The sequence below is a fragment of the Pleurodeles waltl genome, chromosome 7, assembly GCF_031143425.1.
Source record: "Pleurodeles waltl isolate 20211129_DDA chromosome 7, aPleWal1.hap1.20221129, whole genome shotgun sequence".
Lineage (NCBI taxonomy): Eukaryota > Metazoa > Chordata > Amphibia > Caudata > Salamandridae > Pleurodeles > Pleurodeles waltl.
The window spans coordinates 601,349,870-601,371,355 of record NC_090446.1 but is presented as its reverse complement, the minus strand read 5'-3'; the positions used below and the strand labels follow the sequence as shown (position 1 = coordinate 601,371,355).

Below are 21,486 nucleotides of genomic sequence, written 5' to 3'. Positions count from 1 at the left end.
GCGCTAAAAAGTATAATTTTAGGCCTAAGTGCTTAGGGTGGTTTGTGTGAATTGATAGGCATCTCTGATTTATGTTATTCTGGACAACCAAGGATGTTAAACCCTTAATCGGTCACACTTGTGATAGTTTCCCTTCCCACAAACATTAGTTTAGCTTGCAACACACCTTTCAATTTTTACTTTGTGACCACCATAGGCCCTACCAATTATTAGGGTATACTTTTAAGGTTCCTGTTCATGAAGATATTCAAGTGTTTCTTTTGAAATTATTGTAATACCTGAGCATGTATTAACCAAGACTGTTACTGCGGTTTCATTTAAGATCATGTCGCACTTTGGTTGGTTCTTATCATCATTCCCCTCAGTAGTCTCCATAGACATACTAAATACTCCAAATTTTGCTTTACTCCCATCAGATCATCGTCTTCTTTCACTGTATACACTTTCTTTTTGCGTGACGTCCTATATATTTTGGACTAGTGTCCCGGTTTTCACAATTTTGCAGACTTTTCTTATGTATAAGCAAGTTCTGCATGATGCAGTATAGTTTGTTGAACCACACCTGTTGCTAGTACTTTTTATAGTATATTTATCTTTCGTGCCTGTTCTTGCTGGTTTTTCCACCCCTGCGAATCATGTTCATTCCAGCCAGGTGTGTTTCTGCTTCTTCAGTAATTTAATTATTATTTCTGATCTTTCGACACTCTTGGTTGTGGCTTTAGCCTTGCCTTTGTGAATAAATGTTTCCTTGGAACCCTTGCAGAAGTTTGGTGCATCACTATCTGATCAAATTTCATCAGTGTCTTTGAATGCACAAGTGCTGGCCAGCACCTTTAGGGCTGCTGCACACACTTCAATAATTTCTTTAATAATATATTCAGATCTGTTTTCACAGAATATCAGTGACATCTCCTTTATTATTTAATCCACTAAAACTCAGTTGTATTTGTAGTATGCTTGTTCTGCTTTGAATTTCTTTTGTCTTCTATTCTGCACAGCCCATCCCGCAGCAGTGAGTTGCTTGCTTGCGCCCTTGTGGCCGTATGCCGTTGAACCGGGTATCGAGCAGCTTTTTTTGGGATCGTGTTTTCACCTCGGCACACTTGTTAAGTGCTGTCATGGTGCGTACTTAATATGCAGCAGCAATACATCATACAAGAATTTAAATTAGTTCTGACCTACCCATGAACTGGTGTAGACATAAGCGTGAGCAGTCTTTGGCTTACTGCTGGTTTGGGCCAGTGAAGTTTCTGGGATTCAATGAAGGGATAAAGTCTGGGAAGGCTGCTCACCTATGGATTGATGCCGCCCGAACTCGCCACCAAGTTCACGGTGTATTGACGCTCTGATGGTTGAGGTGAGAGTAGATTTATTATCTTCTTGGGAGTGTCAACATCCCATAAAGGTAACTTGGTGGATTGTAGACACCAAAATCTAAATAGAGCACTAGGCATAATATTCTGATAGCGCATACTGGGATAACACGCATGCGCACACAGGTATAGAAAGGGGGCAAAGAAAGCATGGATGTCCACACCAAAATGCCAGGGGTAGCAGAAGTGTCATCACATTATATTTTATCTTTACTTTCACTCACACACGTGTACACACACATTCACTCATGCACACACTTTTTTTTATATAAGCACACCTGCGGGCATGTACACAATATACATTGACAAGCATTTACAATGCAACGGGTCTCGCGTTTGCTCATGTTAGAGCTGATCGCGTTGTAAACTCCTAACCCGACTTTTCACCTACCTGGCAAAAGTGCATTTATGTACATAACCCGAAAAAGTGAAATTAACTATGTAAAGCGCTCAACTTCTGCCAAGCCAGATCGCGCTCGTAAATTAGAGAAAAAGAAGTCCACGAGCCCGATGGAAAACAGCGAGCCTCGCATGTTTTCTGTACTTGGTCGCTGTGCTCGAGGAGGGCTAGCCACCGGAAAAGGCATGACGTATGCGTGCCTTCGACTAATGAAAGCAAGCAGATTTTATTAGGCAAGCCCACGAACCAATAAAAAACACTGACGTGAAGTTGACAGGGCTCCGAGCCCTTTTCTAAATACTAAAGCGTCTTGCTGCGATACGCATGCGTTCGCGCATGCAACGCAGGCTCGACCCTAACAAGCATTTACAATGCAACGGGTCTCGCGTTTGCTCATGTTGGAGCTGATCGCGTTGTAAACTCCTAACCCGACTTTTCACCTATCGGGCAAAAGTGCATTTATGTACGTAACCCGAAAAAGTGAAATTAACTATGTAAAGCCCTCGACTTCTGCCAAGCCAGATCGCGCTCGTAAATTAGAGAAAAAGAAGTCCACGAGCCCGATGGAAAACAGCGAGCCTCGCATGTTTTCTGTACTTGGTCGCTGCGCTCGAGGAGGGCTAGCCACCGGAAAAGGCTTTCGACTAATGAAAGCAAGCAGATTTTATTAGGCAAGCCCACGAACCAATAAAAAACACTGACGTGAAGTTGACAGGGCTCCGAGCCCTTTTCTAAATACTAAAGCGTCTCGCTGCGATACGCATGCGCGAGCGCATGCAACGCAGGCTCAACCCTAAAAAGTGTGTTTTGCTGTTTTTTTTTTTTTTTTACTTACCTCAGCTACCATGAAGAATCATAGACTTAGTCCAGCTAGTTGTACTCCATTTTTATTACAATAATAGTGAATAATATAACGTCATTCACTATTATCGTAATAAAAACTGAAAACAAGGAAGTTGGTCACCAAGTGACGTCCACCAGGACGAGATACCCCTGTGTTCCTGGCACTGATTTTGCCACCTTTGAAGCCAGGCGTTGCAAGGGGAAAGCTGGTGGTCGCAGCTGTGACCCCTGGGGACCCCTAAATGACGTACATGAAAGAAAGCATTAAAGCACGGCAATAACAATGACATCACTTCCCACGTCCGTATTATGAATATTATACCGAGTGGGCCCAGTAATTGTCTGGATCATTTTTTGATGTGGCATAGGTTAACTTTCTATCCACTGAGATTTAGTATGGTGCAGAGAGAAGACGTGTCAAGCATCAATAGTATTCTTTAACCTAACGTGAGATTGGCCTCTAAAGCTGCTATGCACACAACTGATCACTGAGACAATTGCTCAAACATAGCAGATGTGGAGAACTGGAGAAGGGCCTTCAAATGGTTTTATCCATCTTTTTGGTACTTGATTACTCTCGGGACGTATGCGTGTCTTGTTAATTTTTAATTCATTTCCCCACTGCCCATTTGACAGTTTCTCTTCCTCAGTAGCCGTTCCTTCATCTGCTAATTAGAAACACTTTGTTCTATTTTTTCTCCCTTTTATAATGGGTATGATTTTATTAATCTACATTTCTATTGTTCGTGTCTGTATCGTAATTATGGCTGATATGGCAAAATCCCTACTTGCCAAAACGTGTCAGATACAACTTTGACTCTTCATTGTTAGGGAGTCAGAATATACTGTATTTGGTGGTGGGGGGGGTAATTTAATTGCACTGAGGCGGTGGAAGGGAGCATAGGAGAGCTGCTTCCTTAATTCAAACCAATAGCCTGTTAATTCTCGAAACAAAGTTAGTATTTAATGGAGACCTTTCAGTAAGAAACTGAAATTAAGGTTTGGGTTTTGCTGTCAATTAACCTTATTTTTTTCTAAGCCTATTGCATTTATATGGAGTGCTAAGAGTTGGCAATTTGAGTTATGTTGGTCATTACGAGGACCTTGGACACACTTGAGGTCAGGTCTAATTGCGAGTTTCTAATTTCCTTGGTGTAAAGAATTACGTTTTTATGAATAGGGCACAGAGCAATGTAAACTATGGCATACTCATTCAAAACTATTTGCCCAGCCATATCTTCTGCTTAGTCACTAGACTAGAGCAAGAAAATGGAAAGGATGGTTAAGCAAATTTAAATATATCTCTACTGTAGTTTGTGTCTAAAAATGTCTCGGAACATAATTTTGAAATTACAATCAAACCTGTGCCCTGAAGTTCGTGCATTGTGTAGACAGCCCTCCCGTTTTGTAAGCCAAATGGGGTTGATGGTTCAGTTACGTTGCGTAATATTGTTTTGTAGGTAAATCTGATTTACTGGAATCTCCTGTCACATGTTTTCAACCTGAATGTGCATCTCACGTTAAATAAAAAAAAAAAAAAAAAAAGTTTTCAGACACCATAAACAGATTTGTCAAGCAAAACACGTTTCATTGATAATTTTTCTGTGGAAACTACTTCTGTCCTGGCATTTCTTCTAACAATAATGCAAGACACGCTAAGGTTAAAAAAAAAAAAAAAGCTACATTGCGTAATGACGAAATTCATTAATTAAAAAAATGTCAGCAACATAATAACAAATTTGTCAAGGTGCTGGACACACCCCGGATGACTGGAAAGGGACTTTATTCCCACAAAACACACTGAGAACAAATACATGGTCCAGGAATACACAGGAAGCGATCCATAGACTCTTTATAAATGAAAATAATCGTAAACCACAACTAAATTTTGTAAATTCCGACCACCACCGTAGTGATCGTAATCCTAAATTGTTTATGAATATATGCTTCACTGACCTGGGATACAACTGTAGGCCATGAGACCCCTATAGGTTTGCCAATAGTTTGTGAACTTAATAAAAAAAATCTAATTAAGAACCTGAACAAATAATTGTACAAAAACGCGAAGGGAATATACGGCTGAGATACAAAAATTACATTTCTTTCAAGGTGTCTGGTAGTGGGGAATGCTGTAACAATACAACACGCTCTGTCCATCTGTTTTTGGTGTGTTACACTGGCAATGAGTATCATAATTGGCCGGTTTTGTGGTTATTCATTTTCTTGTCTCAACCATATTGGGACGAAAGTGCTGTGCAGGGATTGGAAAAGCTGTGCCCTGTGCATTTTTTCTTATTACCCCTGTTTTTCTTTCTTTAATGAACTTCACAATTCTGCTAGTGTACCTGAGTTAGTCCATGTTTTTGTTTTTCGTTTAGGTATCAAAATTGCACTTTGATGACTGAAGGGCACTTTTAACTGGGCTTCCTTACATGTGTTTGCGCTTGTGTGTGATATGTATGAAGTGTGTGTAGTTGTAGTTAAGGATGAATGGTGGGATCAGTTTGGGCCCATGCACGAGCTGCTTATAATATCAATGTTGGCCTATGCCAGCCTGAATGTACTCCTTCCCAGGCCTCCTCTCAGAAACCTAGTGTGTCTGGTCAGTGGTGAAAGGTCACCAGTCAATTTCTTTCTTCAGCATAGGATTCCGCCTGCCTGACTGACATCCACGGATCTTCTTTTTCCTGTGTTGTTGCTTACTCCCAAGGCAACAAGAACAGATTCAGATCTCTGTCTGAGCCCAATCCGCACATCATTTGGGACCAGTCCAAACCAGTCTGAATTGCAACTAATGGCCTCAGAATTTACCTCCATAGGGAGCTAGACTGTGCCTGAAAGGAGAAGTCATTGTGGTCTGACATCTACCTGGAGGCCACGGACTGCGATTGCCTAAGAACCATTAAGACAATGAAGAATGACAGCATTTTATCTTCTGTGTCATAAAGCTGCAGTCTGGCTTGTTGTGACCAGTAGGGAGAGCCTGCACCCTCGGGTTTATGGCGTACCTGTAGGTTGTCTGTATCGTCAACCCTTCAATACCAAAAGAACCATGAAGCGTTACTCCTTCACACCACTATTGTGGGAACTGATTCTGTTGGCTAGAGGTGGTTGATAGATTCCAGAATTGTTTCAGCATCTATTGATTGTATTCTAGTTGTATTTATACAGCATAATCCTTATGAGGCGTCAGAACAAATTTGTGGATGGGTAGCATACCAATCCATTGCAATGCTTGGGTAGAAGACTGTGTCTGTCTTGTGGCATGTATCAGTAGTGCTTCAACATAACTCATGTGTTGTTATCTAATCTTGTTTTATTGCTGCACCTTGGGGTATATGGAAATAAAAGGCAGTGAAAATGGCATTAGCAAGTAGTGTATGAATGGACAGAAATGTAAAATGCAAGGTTCCCTATGTAGGAACGTGCACCCATGACCGAGATTGCTCATTCTACATCACATTGAATGTGTAGCTGTGCATAGTCCCGATTGTAGGTTAATGTGTGAGAAAAGACACCTACCATATGGAAGTGGTCAGTCAATTTGGCATTTTGGTTACGCAGCAGAGAACTGCCCTGAGGTGAACTGTGTTATCCATGGAAGGTTCCTCCTTTCTTGCATTATAGTACATGCTCTGTTGAGCCTATCCAGGAGAGAACAAGAAGCCATGGACCGCAATGAACATTATCCATCGTGTCATGGTGTATTCCCTGATGACTCCACTCAGGAGCAGCTGATAGCAGCTTTTAGGAATGGGGGTTTTACAACCATCCTATGTACTTATGATCCATGGAAAGAAATTGTAGCCAGTTAGTTTTCTTTGACTATGACCTAACAGGACACCAGTGCCCCGGGCTGTTGACTCCAAGAACCTTAGCTTCGGTTTGCACCACTGAATTAATTGGGGTGGGATCCTTTCTGTTTAGTTGGTAGGCTTTAGGACATGGAGTTTTTGTGGGATGCTTTTTATTTTTCTTGGGTAATGGAAAGCAGCTGTTCCTTCGACCCTCTGAGTTGACCCATATATGGGTCATAGTCTCCACACCGATATTTCTTGCACAAGCTTTAAGCCCTTGTGAGAGAAAGCCTTTCCAGGTTACCAGACACTCGAAGTGTGAAGATGCCCACATTGACTTAAGCAAAGCCCCGTTGGGTAGTCCATGTTATACAAAGCCTAGGGGTCATATCCCAACCCGATGATTCTAGCACTTTATGGTTTTCTGCATAGATCTTAAAATTAAGTTTATATTTTATTAACTGTTAATAAATATTTGTTCCTCAAAGATGATAAAAAACTGACTGAGGCAATATGGGTAGAAATCATACTACCACTTCAATGTTCAGAGTAAACCTTTAGTCTTTTCCCGCTACCTAGATCGTTATGTGTCAAATGGAGTAAATCTAGTCCCTTATCCACTTTTGGAGTGTGGTAGCATTGCGGTACTGCAATGCCAGTTGTAGTGCAGGAGTGTATTGTTGATACAGTGGCTAGCGATGTTAGCCTCTTGCTGTTGTGATTGGGTGGGTTGTGATGCTGTAGTGCTGGATGTTCTGTGTATGTATTGTGCTGTTGGAGTTGGTAGTGCAGCGCCATGAGGCGGCACTAATTGCTGGGTTGTAGTATGGTGGGGGAAATAAACTGCCTGGACAGGAGACTAGCAGTTCTGGATGGTAGTAGCACTGTGTTGGGGGGGACCTGTGAAAGGGTGGTGCTGAGTGGTACAGTGTCTGACCTACCCTTTAAGGCCCCTCGACTTCATCTTAGCATAAGGAATGGAACCGTAGAATAAAAAGCACAGCATGCCATGCTTACATTGATACACATTACCAAATACTTCAGTTTTCATATATGGGTGTGTGTGTATATATAAAGCTTGGATTCGCTAAGGCAATACCTTTGAAATATTTAGCCATAATGGCACCCGAAGTTACTTTAATAATACCATTTTATCAGTGATTTTGTGCAGAATGTATTCCATTAATAATGCAAGTTCAGCGCAACATTCAAAAAGTAAACATTTGATTTTGTGGCTTACAACGCATGATGATTGCATTAATGACAATTTGTTTATGATTAACTGACTAGAAAAAGAACATCTTGGAATAATTTTAAATGACGGAGGTGGTAGTGATGACTCTTTGCCTTGAGGAAGCTACTGCAGGGAAACCTGTTGACAGAGCTGCCGAAGAATAATAACTTTGTTAAATGCAACTAAATTGGGTCTTTCTTTTTTCTTATATTGTCTACTAAATAGAGAGTTTTCAAGTGGACAGCAACAAGCTCTGCCTTATAATACAAACTCATGAGTGAGAACATCGCAAGCTGTCAATAGGACAGCAACAAGCTCTGCCTCCTGGATGTAAACCCCTTAGTGAGACCATTGCAAGCTCTAACTCCTTGATATAAACCTATCACTTGTGATCTGATTGAGGCACATGTAGCTGCGATCCCTCAGTGTACACTGAATGCTGGTTTCAGTGGTGGAGCTTTGTCTCCTGTGGTTATACCTTGAAAGAACATGGGCCTGTTCCTCTTCAATATTAGCCAGTGAGTAGGCAGCATAGTGCTCCACCTTGTAACACAGTGTCCCAGAGCAGTTGTTGTAAAGGAGGTTATGTTTTTTCTTTCAGAGGCCGCATGTGGAAGAGGATACCGAATCCAAGATGTCTGACAGCGATGAGGATTATGTTCCCTATGTTCCACTGAAGCAGCGGAAACAGCAGCTGGTAAATGTTGGCTTTTCTGGAATGTAGGAAGTTGGCTCTGTATGTACTATTTCAAAGTAAGGAATAGTATGCACAGAGTCCAAGGGTTCCCTTAGAGGTAAGATAGTGGCAAAAAGAGATAATTCTAATGCTCTATTTTGTGGTAGTGTGGTCGAGCAGTAGTGTTAAGCATTTGTTGTACACACACAAGCAATCCAAAAAGGGAGCACCCTGTGTTACAGTTCAGCTCAAATAGCCCCAAAGCATCATGATAAATGCAGTCATTAGAATGAATTCGAATAATATTTCAAAAAGTCTTTCACCACAAATGGGTGCAGCAAGTGCTGTAACATTGTAGGAAGTTTTCACCTAAGTTGGTGCGGCGAATGCCGTATCTCCGGACACGTGTTTCTGGCTTTCGACCGTCATCAGCGGAGAGCAAAGTGTGGCAGACGGGGTTGCTTGAAATGCTGCCTAAACGTATTCTCAGGTTTTTGTACCACTCAGTAGGCGCACAGGTGCTACACCAGAGCTCGTCAGCTCAAAGGCTCACGGGAGCCGTTAAATACGCAATCCAAAAAGGGAGCACCCTGTGTTACAGTTCAGCTCGAATAGCCCCAAAGCATCATGATAAATGCAGTCATTAGAATGAATTCGAATAATATTTCAAAAAGTCTTTCACCACAAATGGGTGCAGCAAGTGCTGTAACATTGTAGAAAGTTTTCACCTAAGTTGGTGCGGCGAATGCCGTATCTCCGGACACGTGTTTCTGGCTTTCGGCCGTCATCAGTTGAGAGCAAAGTGTGGCAGACGGGGTTGCTTGAAATGCTGCCTAGACGTATTCTCAGGTTTTTGTACCACTCAGTAGGCGCACAGGTGCTACACCAGAGCTCGTCAGCTCAAAGGCTCACGGGAGCCGTTAAATACGCAATCCAAAAAGGGAGCACCCTGTGTTACAGTTCAGCTCGAATAGCCCCAAAGCATCATGATAAATGCAGTCATTAGAATGAATTCGAATAATATTTCAAAAAGTCTTTCACCACAAATGGGTGCAGCAAGTGCTGTAACATTGTGGAAAGTTTTCACCTAAGTTGGTGCGGCGAATGCCGTATCTCCGGACACGTGTTTCTGGCTTTCGGCCGTCATCAGCGGAGAGCAAAGTGTGGCAGACGGGGTTGCTTGAAATGCTGCCTAAACGTATTCTCAGGTTTTTGTACCACTCCGTAGGCCCACAGGTGCTACACCAGAGCTCGTCAGCTCAAAGGCTCACGGGAGCCGTTAAATACGCAATCCAAAAAGGGAGCACCCTGTGTTACAGTTCAGCTCGAATAGCCCCAAAGCATCATGATAAATGCAGTCATTAGAATGAATTCGAATAATATTTCCAAAAGTCTTTCACCACAAATGGGTGCAGCAAGTGCTGTAACATTGTGGAAAGTTTTCACCTAAGTTGGTGCGGCGAATGCCGTATCTCCGGACACCTGTTTCTGGCTTTCGGCTGTCATCAGCGGAGAGCAAAGTGTGGCAGACGGGGTTGCTTGAAATGCTGCCTAAACGTATTCTCAGGTTTTTGTACCACTCCGTAGGCGCACAGGTGCTACACCAGAGCTCGTCAGCTCAAAGGCTCACGGGAGCCGTTAAATACGCAATCCAAAAAGGGAGCACCCTGTGTTACAGTTCAGCTCGAATAGCCCCAAAGCATCATGATAAATGCAGTCATTAGAATGAATTCGAATAATATTTCAAAAAGTCTTTCACCACAAATGGGTGCAGCAAGTGCTGTAACATTGTAAAAAGTTTTCACCTAAGTTGGTGCGGCGAATGCCGTGTCTCCGGACACGTGTTTCTGGCTTTCGGACGTCATCAGCGGAGAGCAAAGTGTGGCAGACGGGGTTGCTTGAAATGCTGCCTAAACGTATTCTCAGGTTTTTGTACCACTCAGTAGGCGCACAGGTGCTACACCAGAGCTCGTCAGCTCAAAGGCTCACGGGAGCCGATAAATACGCAATCCAAAAAGGGAGCACCCTGTGTTACAGTTCAGCTCGAATAGCCCCAAAGCATCATGATAAATGGAGTCATTAGAATGAATTTGAATAATATTTCAAAAAGTCTTTCACCACAAATGGGTGCAGCAAGTGCTGTAACATTGTAGAAAGTTTTCACCTAAGTTGGTGCGGCGAATGCCGTATCTCCGGACACGTGTTTCTGGCTTTCGGCCGTCATCAGCGGAGAGCAAAGTGTGGCAGACGGGGTTGCTTGAAATGCTGCCTAAACGTATTCTCAGGTTTTTGTACCACTCAGTAGGCGCACAGGTGCTACACCAGAGCTCGTCAGCTCAAAGGCTCACGGGAGCACTATGTCGAATGACGGCTCCCTTGAGCTAACGGTCTGACAAGACTTGGTGAGGCACCTGCGCACCAGAGTGCTACATAAACCTGAGAAGACGTTTGGTGGCATTTCAAGCAACCCCACAAAATATGCTCTCTGCTGATGACGGGCGAAACCCAGAAACACGTGTCCAGAGATACACAGCACTTGCTGCACCTACTAAGGTGAAAGACTTTGATTACTTTTGATAATGTGAAATGAATCTGACTGCATTTACCAAGATGCATTGGGGCCAACGTTTTGCTGGAGTGTGAGGCAGTGTGCTCCCTTTTTTTTTTTTTGCACTACACACACAAGCAATAAGTGAGGAACACACACTCAGTGACAATTCCAGGCCAATAGGTTTTTGTATAGAAAAATATATTTTCTTAGTTTATTTTAAGAACCACAGGTTCAAGATTTACAAGTAATATTTCAAATGAAAGGTATTTCATGTAGGAACTTTAGGAACTTTGAATTAGCAAAATAGCATATACAGTTTTCCCATAAATGACATATAGCTATTTTAAAACTAGACAGTGCAATTTTCAACAGTTCCTGGGGGAGGTAAGTGTTTGTTAGTTTTTGAAGGTAAGTGAACCACCTACGGGGTTCAAGTTTGGGTCCAAGGTAGCCCACCGTTGGGGGTTCAGAGCAACCCCAAAGTTACCACACCAGCAGCTCAGAGCCGGTCAGGTGCAGAGGTCAAAGTGGTGCCCAAAACGCATAGGCTTCAATGGAGAAGGGGGTGCCCCGGTTCCAGTCGGCCAGCAGGTAAGTACCCGCGTCTTCGGAGGGCAGACCAGGGGGGTTTTGTAGGGCACCGGGGGGGGGGAACACAAGTCCACACAGAAAGTACACCCTCAGCGGCACGGGGGCAGCCGGGTGCAGTGTGCAAACAAGCATCGGGTTTGTAATAGAAAGCAATGGGAAACCAAGGGGTCTCTTTAGCGATGCAGGCAGGCAAGGGGGGGGCTCCTCTGGGTAGCCGCCACCTGGGCAAGGGAGAGGGCCACCTGGGGGTCGCTCCTGCACTGGAGGTCGGATCCTTCAGGCCCTGGGGGCTGCGGGTGCAGAGTCTTTACCAGGCGTCGGATCTTGGAAGCAGGCAGTCGCGGTCAGGGGGAGCCTCTGGATTCCCTCTGCAGGCGTCGCTGTGGGGTCTCAGGGGGGGCAACTCTGGCTACTCACGGTCTCGCAGTCGCCGGGGAGTCCTCCCTGAAGTGTTTGTTCTCCACAAGTCGAGCCGGGGGCGTCGGGTGCAGAGTAGCAAGTCTCACGCTTCCGGCGGGAAACGCAAGTTGTTTTGAAGTTGCTCCTTTGTAACAAAGTTGCAGTCTTGGGTGAACAGAGCCTCTGTCCTCAGGAGTTTCTTGGTCCTTCTAGAGCAGGGCAGTCCTCTGAGGATTCAGAGGTTGCTGGTCCCTGGGGAGAGCGTCGCTGGAGCAGTGTCTTTAGAAGGTGGGGAGACAGGCCGGTAGAGCTGGGGCCAAAGCAGTTGGTGTGTCTGTCTTCTCTGCAGGGTTTTTCAGCTTAGCAGTCCTCTTCTTCTTAGGCTGCAGGAATCTAGTTTCCTAGGTTTTGGGGAGCCCCTAAATACTGAATTTAGGGGTGTGTTTAGGTCTGGGAGGGCAGTAGCCAATGGCTACTGTCTTTGAGGGTGGCTACACCCTCTTTCTGCCTCCTCCCTGAGGGGAGGGGGGCACATTCCTATCCCTATTGGGGGAATTCTCCAAAATCAAGATGGAGGATTTCTAAAAGTCAGTCACCTCAGCTCAGGACACCTTAGGGGCTGTCCTGACTGGCCAGTGACTCCTCCTTGTTTTTCTCATTGTCTCTCCTGGACTTGTCGCTAAAAGTGGGGGCTGTGTCCAGGGGGCGGGCATCTCCACTAGCTGGAGTGCCCTGGGGCATTGTAACACGAAGCCTGAGCCTTTGAGGCTCACTGCTAGGTGTTACAGTTCCTTCAGGGGTGAGGTGTTAAGCACCTCCACCCAGAGCAGGCTTTTGTTTCTGTCCTCAGAGAGCACAAAGGCCCTCACCACATGGGGTCAGAAACTCGTCTCTCAGCAGCAGGCTGGCACAGACCAGTCAGTCCTGCACTGAACAATTGGGTAAAATATAGGGGGCATCTCTAAGATGCACTCTGTGTGCATTTTCTAATAAATCCAACACTGGCATCTGTGTGGGTTTATTATTCTGAGAAGTTTGATACCAAACTTCCCAGTATTCAGTGTAGCCATTATGGAGCTGTGGAGTTCGTTTTTGACAGAATCCCAGACCATATACTCTTATGGCTACCCTGCACTTACAATGTATAAGGTTTTGCTTAGACACTGTAGGGGCATAGTGCTCATGCACCTATGCCCTCACCTGTGGTATAGTGCACCCTGCCTTAGGGCTGTAAGGCCTGCTAGAGGGGTGACTTACCTATGCCACAGGCAGTGTGAGGTTGGCATGGCACCCTGAGGGGAGTGCCATGTCGACTTAGTCATTTTCTCCCCACCAGCACACACAAGCTGGCAAGCAGTGTGTGCTGAGTGAGGGGTCCCTAGGGTGGCATAAGACATCCTGCAGCCCTTAGAGACCTTCCCTGGCATCAGGGCCCTTGGTGGGTGTCAGGGTTGTGCCAATTGTGGAGACAATGGTACATTTTAGGTGAAAGAACACTAGTGCTGGGGCCTGGTTAGCAGGGTCCCAGCACACTTCTCAGTCAAGTCAGCATCAGTATCAGGCAAAAAGTGGGGGGTGACTGCAACAGGGAGCCATTTCCTTACATGGGTCATTTGTGATTTTTTGGGTAGTAAAAACCCCGATTCACGCTATCCACCCCCTGCTAATGTTAATGCTCCAAGATTGTACCCCTGGTGGAGACTGATTTTTTTTTTTTCAGCCTAGTGCTGTGTTTTCTGACCCTGTGGCTGGCTAAGCGCTGGTCTTGATAGTTCCTTAAAAGGCAGAGTCTCCTTAGACGTTCCAAGCAGATTGTTTGAAGTTGTAGCTGTTTTTCTTCTCTTGGATTTAAGAACATTAAGTGAGCAATGACAGTCACCAGAGACCCTCTGAGTTGGATATAGAGTGTATGGTTGTGTTTTTATTGCTCTGTTATTGTGGACATTTCACCTTTGTGGGTGTGACTTTTAGTGGGAGCCTCTTTCATATGTTACACACATGCTGAGAAGCCATGAGCACCTGTATCTCGTGGTACGAAGGAAGTGCTCCCATTTTTCAGGAGGTGCTCTTAGGTATGTGTGAGACAGTGTAGAAATGCTGGTGATGTATTTCTCTGGTTAGGCTGGCTGTAGAGGATGACTCTTGGTAGAAGATCTGGCTGCCATGCCCCAGTGTTGGGGGACTGACTGTATTGTCTCTCTCGGTTTGAGTAGTAGCTGCTGTTTGTGAGTCCCGTTCGGAGGAATGGATGCAGCGTGTGTGATAGTGGGAAAGTATTCTGTGCTTCAGTGGATAGGAAGAATGGCTGCTGTGAATGTTTCTTGGTAGTAGGGGCTAGTGGCGGTGGCTCTAAGAGTAAGGACTATGCCATGGGTCTGAGTAGGTGTGACTTAAGTCAGGTAGGCTTATCCTTGTCTGCTCACTTTTAGCCTACTCCGTTTGCACTGGTTCTTTGCTTGTCTCTAAGTTTTAATATTTTTATTTTTATGTTCGTGACCAGCTGCAAAAGCTGCTCCGGATGCGCAAGAAAGGAGTGACTGAGGAGGATCAGAAAGACAGTGGCAGCGAGCAAAAAGGGGATGAAGATGATGTTGCTCTGGGACCACGATCAAATGTCAGTCTATTGGACCAGCATCAGCACTTGAAGGAAAAGGCAGAGGGTAGGAAATACAATCATTGCTCCCCTTTTCTGTATATTTTAGTTATTTTCATTTGAGTGAAGAAAAGTCTTTATCTTATTTACTTATCTTTACAGTTTTCTATGGCACAATCACGACCCCAAGGGGTAACAGAGCAATTTATGCAAGGACAGCATTTTACGGGGGGCAGTATTTTTAAATAAAACTGTTAAGTTGTATTTAAAAATATGCTTGTATAATAGACAATAGTCAGTACAGAAATGGAGAAAGTTAGTTTTGTGGCGTTTATGAGGTGTACCATCAACTTCCTCAAAATATTTGTTAAATACTTCACATCCTAAGCAAGATAGGCCACTCACAAAGTGGCAGAAGTTCTTTCATGGTTTCAGGCAAAAGCTGAAGGTTCAAGCTAATCCAGTTTTGGACTATGCCTGTTTGAAAAATCTATCAGAAAATCTTCACATGAAAGTCCCTCCTGCAGTGACTGATGTTTGTCTCTGCTGTTGTTCACTAACACTTTCTCAAAAGACCCTGACTTCAGTTTATAATTTTTCCTTGCTATTGGAGAAAAACATTTTATAGGTATCTATGCCTCTACACTGCGCAGCAAAAAGCCAAGATATATGGCATAAGAAGAAAAGCATAAAAAGGCAAATTTGTGGATGTCGAAAAATAATGCCATCAATGCCGTTGCTTTGCTGAACCACCACAGTAACAAACCAGCACATCAACAGTTCTACATTGAGAAACAAATGCATTTTATGTTACAATAGCACGATTTGTAAATGTATTTTAAAAAATCGAAGCAGAGGCGGGGTTAATGTATTTAAAATGAAAACCATCATTACCTTTTTAAAAAGTAATAATTTGTTGCCAAAGGTTTAAGTTCGTGTTTATGATATTTGGACATTTGCTGCAATGCTATATACTTAGATGATTTAAACAGATTGTTTCAATATGTGGCAGTGAAGGACTGTTTTAGGATTAATTTTAGGGCTATGGAATAATTACTTATGTTTGTTAATTTGTATACAGAATAATGTATTATAATTAAAAATAATCATGGCCAATGTTTGTTACATTTAGTGGTTGGCACAATTGTAGGGGTGAGGTAAAGTAATGTTATATACAGAATTACCTGCATATCACTGAAAGTAGAGCAAAGTGTTACTGTGAATTTGACCAGGTGTCTGTGATTGTATCACAATGCTGGGGCTGTATTTGGTGGCATATATCATGTTTTGGGAATGGCTTTGGTGAGCTAATTCTGGGTGCAAGCAAAATACATGAAAAAAAGATTTATTTTCATGAAGGGCGAAGGTACTATGTTCAAATTAAGGAGGACAGCACTTCAACCTGCTAGAGTCTGCATTAGGTAAGACTCCTTGGTAAAGTTTGGATGTTGTCTTTATATTGATGAATCGAAGCAAAAACGTTGCACATCAGAACTCCCTAGAAGCATTTATGAATTAAAGTGCATGGGTGCTGGATTTGAACTTTGGGGCACTCTGTAAGTCAAAGGTAAGGAGTGGGGTGAGGGAATCCATCAAAGCACTGCTTTTTCTGCTGGCCTTTTCTCTGCTGCCTCTGATAGACAGGCACACGTTTATACAAAGAGATCTGTGGATTGTATTGGAAGTGATTCCTGGTGTGGCAAATTGTGTAGGATGCCAGTTTTCTGTGAACAACATTCCTTTTTTCTTTTTATGGTTAGGTTACATGGCAGGATGAAGTCTCTTAAAATATATATGGGGCATGTTTTAATGCCATTGTGATGGCGAGGTTAATGACGTGCAAGAAAGTGTACACCGGTGTGGTGTGCTCTTTTGTTTAACGCACCGACTGCAGTGACTCATGCCCTCTGTAGTTAATATTTCATGAGATGCACATTATAATTCATTTTATGTTTGAGCTTCCACGCTAACGGTCCAGCTACCTTTGAATGTTTCATTCCAAATATGTTCAGATGACCTTTATTTCTCAGCATTGTTCAGGTGAAGTCCTCCCAGTCCTCCTCTAGTTCTCACAATATAGCAGTCTTTAAGTCTTCTGACGTTGCCTGGAAAGGCAAACAAAAGAGTTTGTACCTCTTAGGTACTAAAGAGATTTGTCCCTGCCTATGCAGTATTCATTTTAATGTAGCAATAATGGATGGCTCTCTTTTGCTAATGTTTGAAGGTAAAAATCAGTGGCCTGGCAGACAAGCTTCTAATCTCTTCAGAGCAGAACATGTGTCTTATCAACTGAGGCACAATTCCATAACTTTATATTTCTAAAGGGAATGGCCGTTAGACTTATGTTGTAATCTAAATATGATAAATGCTGTTATCTCCTTTCTTATGTAGATCACTTCAGGTATTGTGTCTCGAAGGAGGAGAACAGAAGGGTGTTGTATTTAGTTTTACTTTAACAAATTGTTGTAGATTTTTCTTTACATTGCAGTGGAAACATAGTATTTGGAACATAAATTAAGTAACTACTGAACATACAATAAACATCACAGGTAGCTTCACAAAGACAGTGAATACTATAGAACTTAACCAAGACTACAAACTGATGGAAAACTACTTATTAAGTAATTCATTACCCTATGTATGTGTAACCTAGAAAAGCACAAGCCTATAGGATTTAGTTATTTAGGCAAGTCCAATTTGTGTTTTTGGATTTTTTATTCTATGATTAGCTAGCACACTCAGTTCATCTGTGGGCATTTCACCCAGACTTGAAAAATTCTGGTAGTCTTGTTAATTTTCTTGATCTTTGCTTTCATTTTGCAGTCCACCTTTCTTCCTTCTGAACTTGTCCTTTTTTTTATTCCACTGATCCTAATTTTCTTAAGTCTCTTGGGAAGTACAGTTCCTTGGCAGTGTGCCTTTTTTTATTTTACTTTTCTGGACATCTTACCTCAACATTGGGATTTGGAGATGTTGGGAGCTAATGGTTTGAGATGGGACTGTCCTTCGTGGAGGCAATTCCTGCACTCTTGTGCCCACTAATTGAGTCAGTCTGTATTTCTGCATATCTTTCTCACGAAATTGAACATTTGATGCCAAATCGCCCTTTCTTCTTGGTAAGGGTAGAATGTAGTTTCCTTATTAGGAAATGCGGTTCTCAATGCCTTCCTTGGTGGAGCTGGAGCTTTTGATGATTATGGATTTTATTTTTGATAGAGATGGTGTTCAGCATTGACAGTAGGTCCCCCACGTTCCTCTTTTAGGAATGTTGGGCTCAGTTGTTAGACCTGGCGCATGTGCGCTTATCTCTGTCTTCAAACCAAAGACATGCTGTGTTTGTACTTCCCTCCCCAGCCCGGAAGGAGTCTGCTAAAGAGAAGCAGCTGAAGGAAGAAGAGAAGATCCTGGAGAGTGTTGCCGAAGGCAGAGGTTAGTATTGCTTTGTGATTTCAGAAACCTTTTATATTCTTTTACACTTCAAACTAATAGCATGCATACTCTGCTAGTGTCCTAAAAGTACCAAAAATAGATAGTGACTTTTGGAGCTGGCTTATATCTGTAGTAGCCCTCCTTCATGAGAGAACAGTCAAATGCGGAACAAGTAGATTTAAAGGCCCTTCAAGCAGCATGGGCTAAGGCAAGTCCCTTCTTCACCATTTTTCCTTGGTACTAAGCTGCTTATTTTCAGACTCTTAAAGGTTCAGTACACTACACTGCACCACTGTCTTTAGAAACATTTCGGATAGTCAGACTATCTGAGACAGCTCACCTTTAGATACCCTTGCCACCCTTGCTTTGTAGATTGGAATTTGGTTTGCAGATTCAGTTCCTAAGGTGCATGCAAAACTTCATATCTGCAGTGTCTCCAGGGCAGTTAGTATGACCACAGAGCTCTATATCATTGACCTATATGTGGAAAGCTGCCCCTATGGAGCATCAGTTAACATTTCTAAAAAGTGCAATTTCTATGTAGTGCCATAGTAAATTTTGAATCTTTCTTTCTTTTTTCTCTATTTCAGCTCTAATGTCTGTGAAGGAAATGGCCAAAGGTATCACCTATGATGACCCTATTAAAACCAGGTGCATATATGGTTTCGGCTGACTTCTCGCTCACTTTTAAGGGAATACTTCACACAGCTCTTAAATGCATCCTTGTGGCAGTTTTATAGAGCTTTTCTGTGTGTCCTGTGGTGGATGTGTCTTAGATCAAAAAAAAAAAACTTGTCTCTTCCTGGATTTCCTTCATGGTTTGATATATTTCTGTGACTCAACTCTGGCATGATTTTCACCTATGTGCCCCATTAAAAACCATATAGCTTCCCATTTTTTTTTTTAACGAGAAATTGGCCTCTGGCTGAACTGGAGGCAGTACCCTGTTTTACAGTACTTGGGACAGGTTATAGAAAAACAGACTCGTGTCCAGTTTTGAGGGAAGAGTGACGTGTCACTTGGCACACTGATTTTGGGTAGGGTGGGGGTGGCTATGGACTTTCCCTCTTGGCCTGGTGTAGAACTTACTGGAGATTTGCTATTTAGATCAGATAGAGCTGAATCTCCCTTCAACACTACCCTTCTACCTCTTCCTGTCCCACCCCCAGGCCACACCCCCACATCTCAGACATTTGGTTATTTTCTATTGGGAGCGTTAATCGTGGCATCCTTGAATGTGTGGATGCAACTTATTGCAAAAGTGTGTTGGTTTCTTGTAAATGACTGGTGAGACGGAAGACTGGGTTGTTGGATCAGAGACTTGCAGTTGAAAATGCAAGTTACTAGCTGTGCTTGATATGTTTCCTGCAGTGCCATGCGGTGGCAGATTTGTCGTGCATCCGATAGAAGCAGTCACTGATCTTTGCATTAACTGTCTCCGGACAAACTGCAACAATTTTATGGAGCTGATGCAAGATGAGTTTGGTTGTGGAATTGTAGATAGAGATTCCCATTAGTTTTTGAGGATCTAGTGTGTACCTTTCTCCTGATATTGTTTTGTTCATTGTTCATAGACCCTCTGATTAAGTTCTTGTGTCTGAGGATGCAGATATCAGAGTTCCTACCAGTCATTGAGTACTGAAGGCTCCCTTTGTGGGAAAGTACGTGCTGGAGGGTGGTGTGGTGGGTGTGGTACTGGAAATGGACTTTGGACTAGTAGTGAAAATCTCTGTACCATGTACATGCAAGATGGTGAAAGTACTCTTCTTTTTTTAACATTTTTATTCATCAAATTATACATATTATTCATAGTGTATTAACGTAGTGTGCAGACATACCACATTTCCTCTCATCCTACAGTTGGGTTAGTGGTTCATATATTTTAGTTCAACAAACTGAGTAGCTTTGGTTACATTTCCGTACTCAAGAATGGTAGTCCGCAATGCGGGTGTCATGGAAGTCGCCGATTTGCAGTGGCATGGCTGTGAGACAGGGTGCCATATTTCACCAGGTGCATCTTACTTAACACATTGAACAGAAAGCTGTGAAAGTGCTCTTCTTATGCCAATTACGACTCTGTGCTTCTTCTGTGAATTTCTTCACAGTATGCTGGGTGAGGTGGAAATGCTGATATCACACTTAGCATGTGACTGTATAGTGGAGTAGGAGTAATGAAGTGCTAAGTTTCTCGCTGTTGTGGCTGTACATCTGTGTGGCACAAAGTGTTGAACATGTGTGCGATTAGTCTGGGCAAAGGTGGAAGTTCTGAAATCCCTTAGTGAATGTGACTGTATGCTGTTGCCCTTCAGTAACACCATTCTGCTTCATCTTTTTATGATAAGTTGGAAGGCTCCTCATTATATTCTGAACATGTCTGAGGCTCGTCACAACCGTGTGCGCAGGAAATACCACATATTGGTAGAGGGTGATGGCATCCCAGCACCAATCAAGAGCTTCAAAGAGATGAAACTACCAGCAGGTCTGATGTAGAATTAACTTCTTTATTACCTGTTTTGATTACCCTCGCAGCGGCTCTAACTGTCTATTAATACCAGCCTCACCCTATCTGCTTGTTTTTCTTTCTTATCAGCTATTGTACCAGATTTTACTGATCAAATTTTAGCTGCTCTTTTGTCTGCTCATACATGTACTCTCAGCTGCTCTTGCAATCCTCTTCTCTGTTACCTTTAACTCACACTCTTGCTCTCTCCTTTGTTGACTTCCTACCTTCTTGTTGGCCCCACCATCCCTAGTTAACCATTCGGCTCCCCTCTGTTGGGCCTACTTTTTCCCACAATTGTGCAACAATCTCTTTATTGGACCCTCCTTCTCACGTTCAGACCTCCCTTTTCTCTCTGCTATTTTTATATCACATTCATCCATGACTTGTGTTTTTATTTGATTGTGTTTGTATAATCAAACTGTGGCTGAAATGTTTGCATCAAAGGGATACTATCTTCAGATTGTGTTGTTCAAGAAGTACTATACTATTGCAATTCCATGTTTTCTCAATGATGCAAAATGTGCTGATTTTAACTTGTTGAACACGACGTGGGACTGGATAGTATCAGGTTTCAGGTGCAATTGCAGGGCCTACATGTTGCTCTTGTTCATGGAGATGGGTTAAATTTGTACTGACCGTGAATAATCTCTTTTTCTAAAATTATTTACTTTTTACTTTATTATTAGCCATCTTACGTGGACTGAAGAGGAAAGGCATCCTGCACCCAACACCTATCCAGATTCAAGGCATTCCTACAATGTAAGTTCAAGGTCTACATTGAATTTGTCTCCTGTGAATGCCCTCTGAAGGTTGCTTGATTTTCATGTCTATGTTTATACCTGAAGCCTGCACTGCAGGTCTTCTAATAAGAGTTTTACCTTTTCATCTGTTGTATTTTTTCACTTCTCTACAGTTCCCAAACTGCTGTTTGAAGGTAGCTTGGTTTGCTACTGTACGTGATCCCTGCTTTGCTCATACTGCATGCTTTTGCTGTGGACCCTTCTTTATTTTGCACAAATAGTTCTTTATTGGCATTTTCAAATCAGCACAGGTATAAACATGTCAAGAGAGTAGATGACATTTCACAATTCTCAGTT

The 21,486-nt window shown here is 42.9% G+C and overlaps 1 protein-coding gene across 1 annotated transcript in view; it reads left to right on the top strand.

Moving 5' to 3' along the window:
- DDX41 (DEAD-box helicase 41) overlaps positions 1-21,486 on the top strand; it is a 167,815-nt gene that overhangs the window by 7,235 nt on the left and 139,094 nt on the right. The window contains exons 2-7 of the mRNA XM_069244503.1: positions 8,249-8,344; positions 14,365-14,524; positions 17,812-17,886; positions 18,477-18,537; positions 20,229-20,365; positions 21,076-21,148. Of these exons, the coding sequence (XP_069100604.1) occupies positions 8,249-8,344; positions 14,365-14,524; positions 17,812-17,886; positions 18,477-18,537; positions 20,229-20,365; positions 21,076-21,148 (602 nt within the window). The remainder of the gene's footprint in view (positions 1-8,248; positions 8,345-14,364; positions 14,525-17,811; positions 17,887-18,476; positions 18,538-20,228; positions 20,366-21,075; positions 21,149-21,486) is intronic.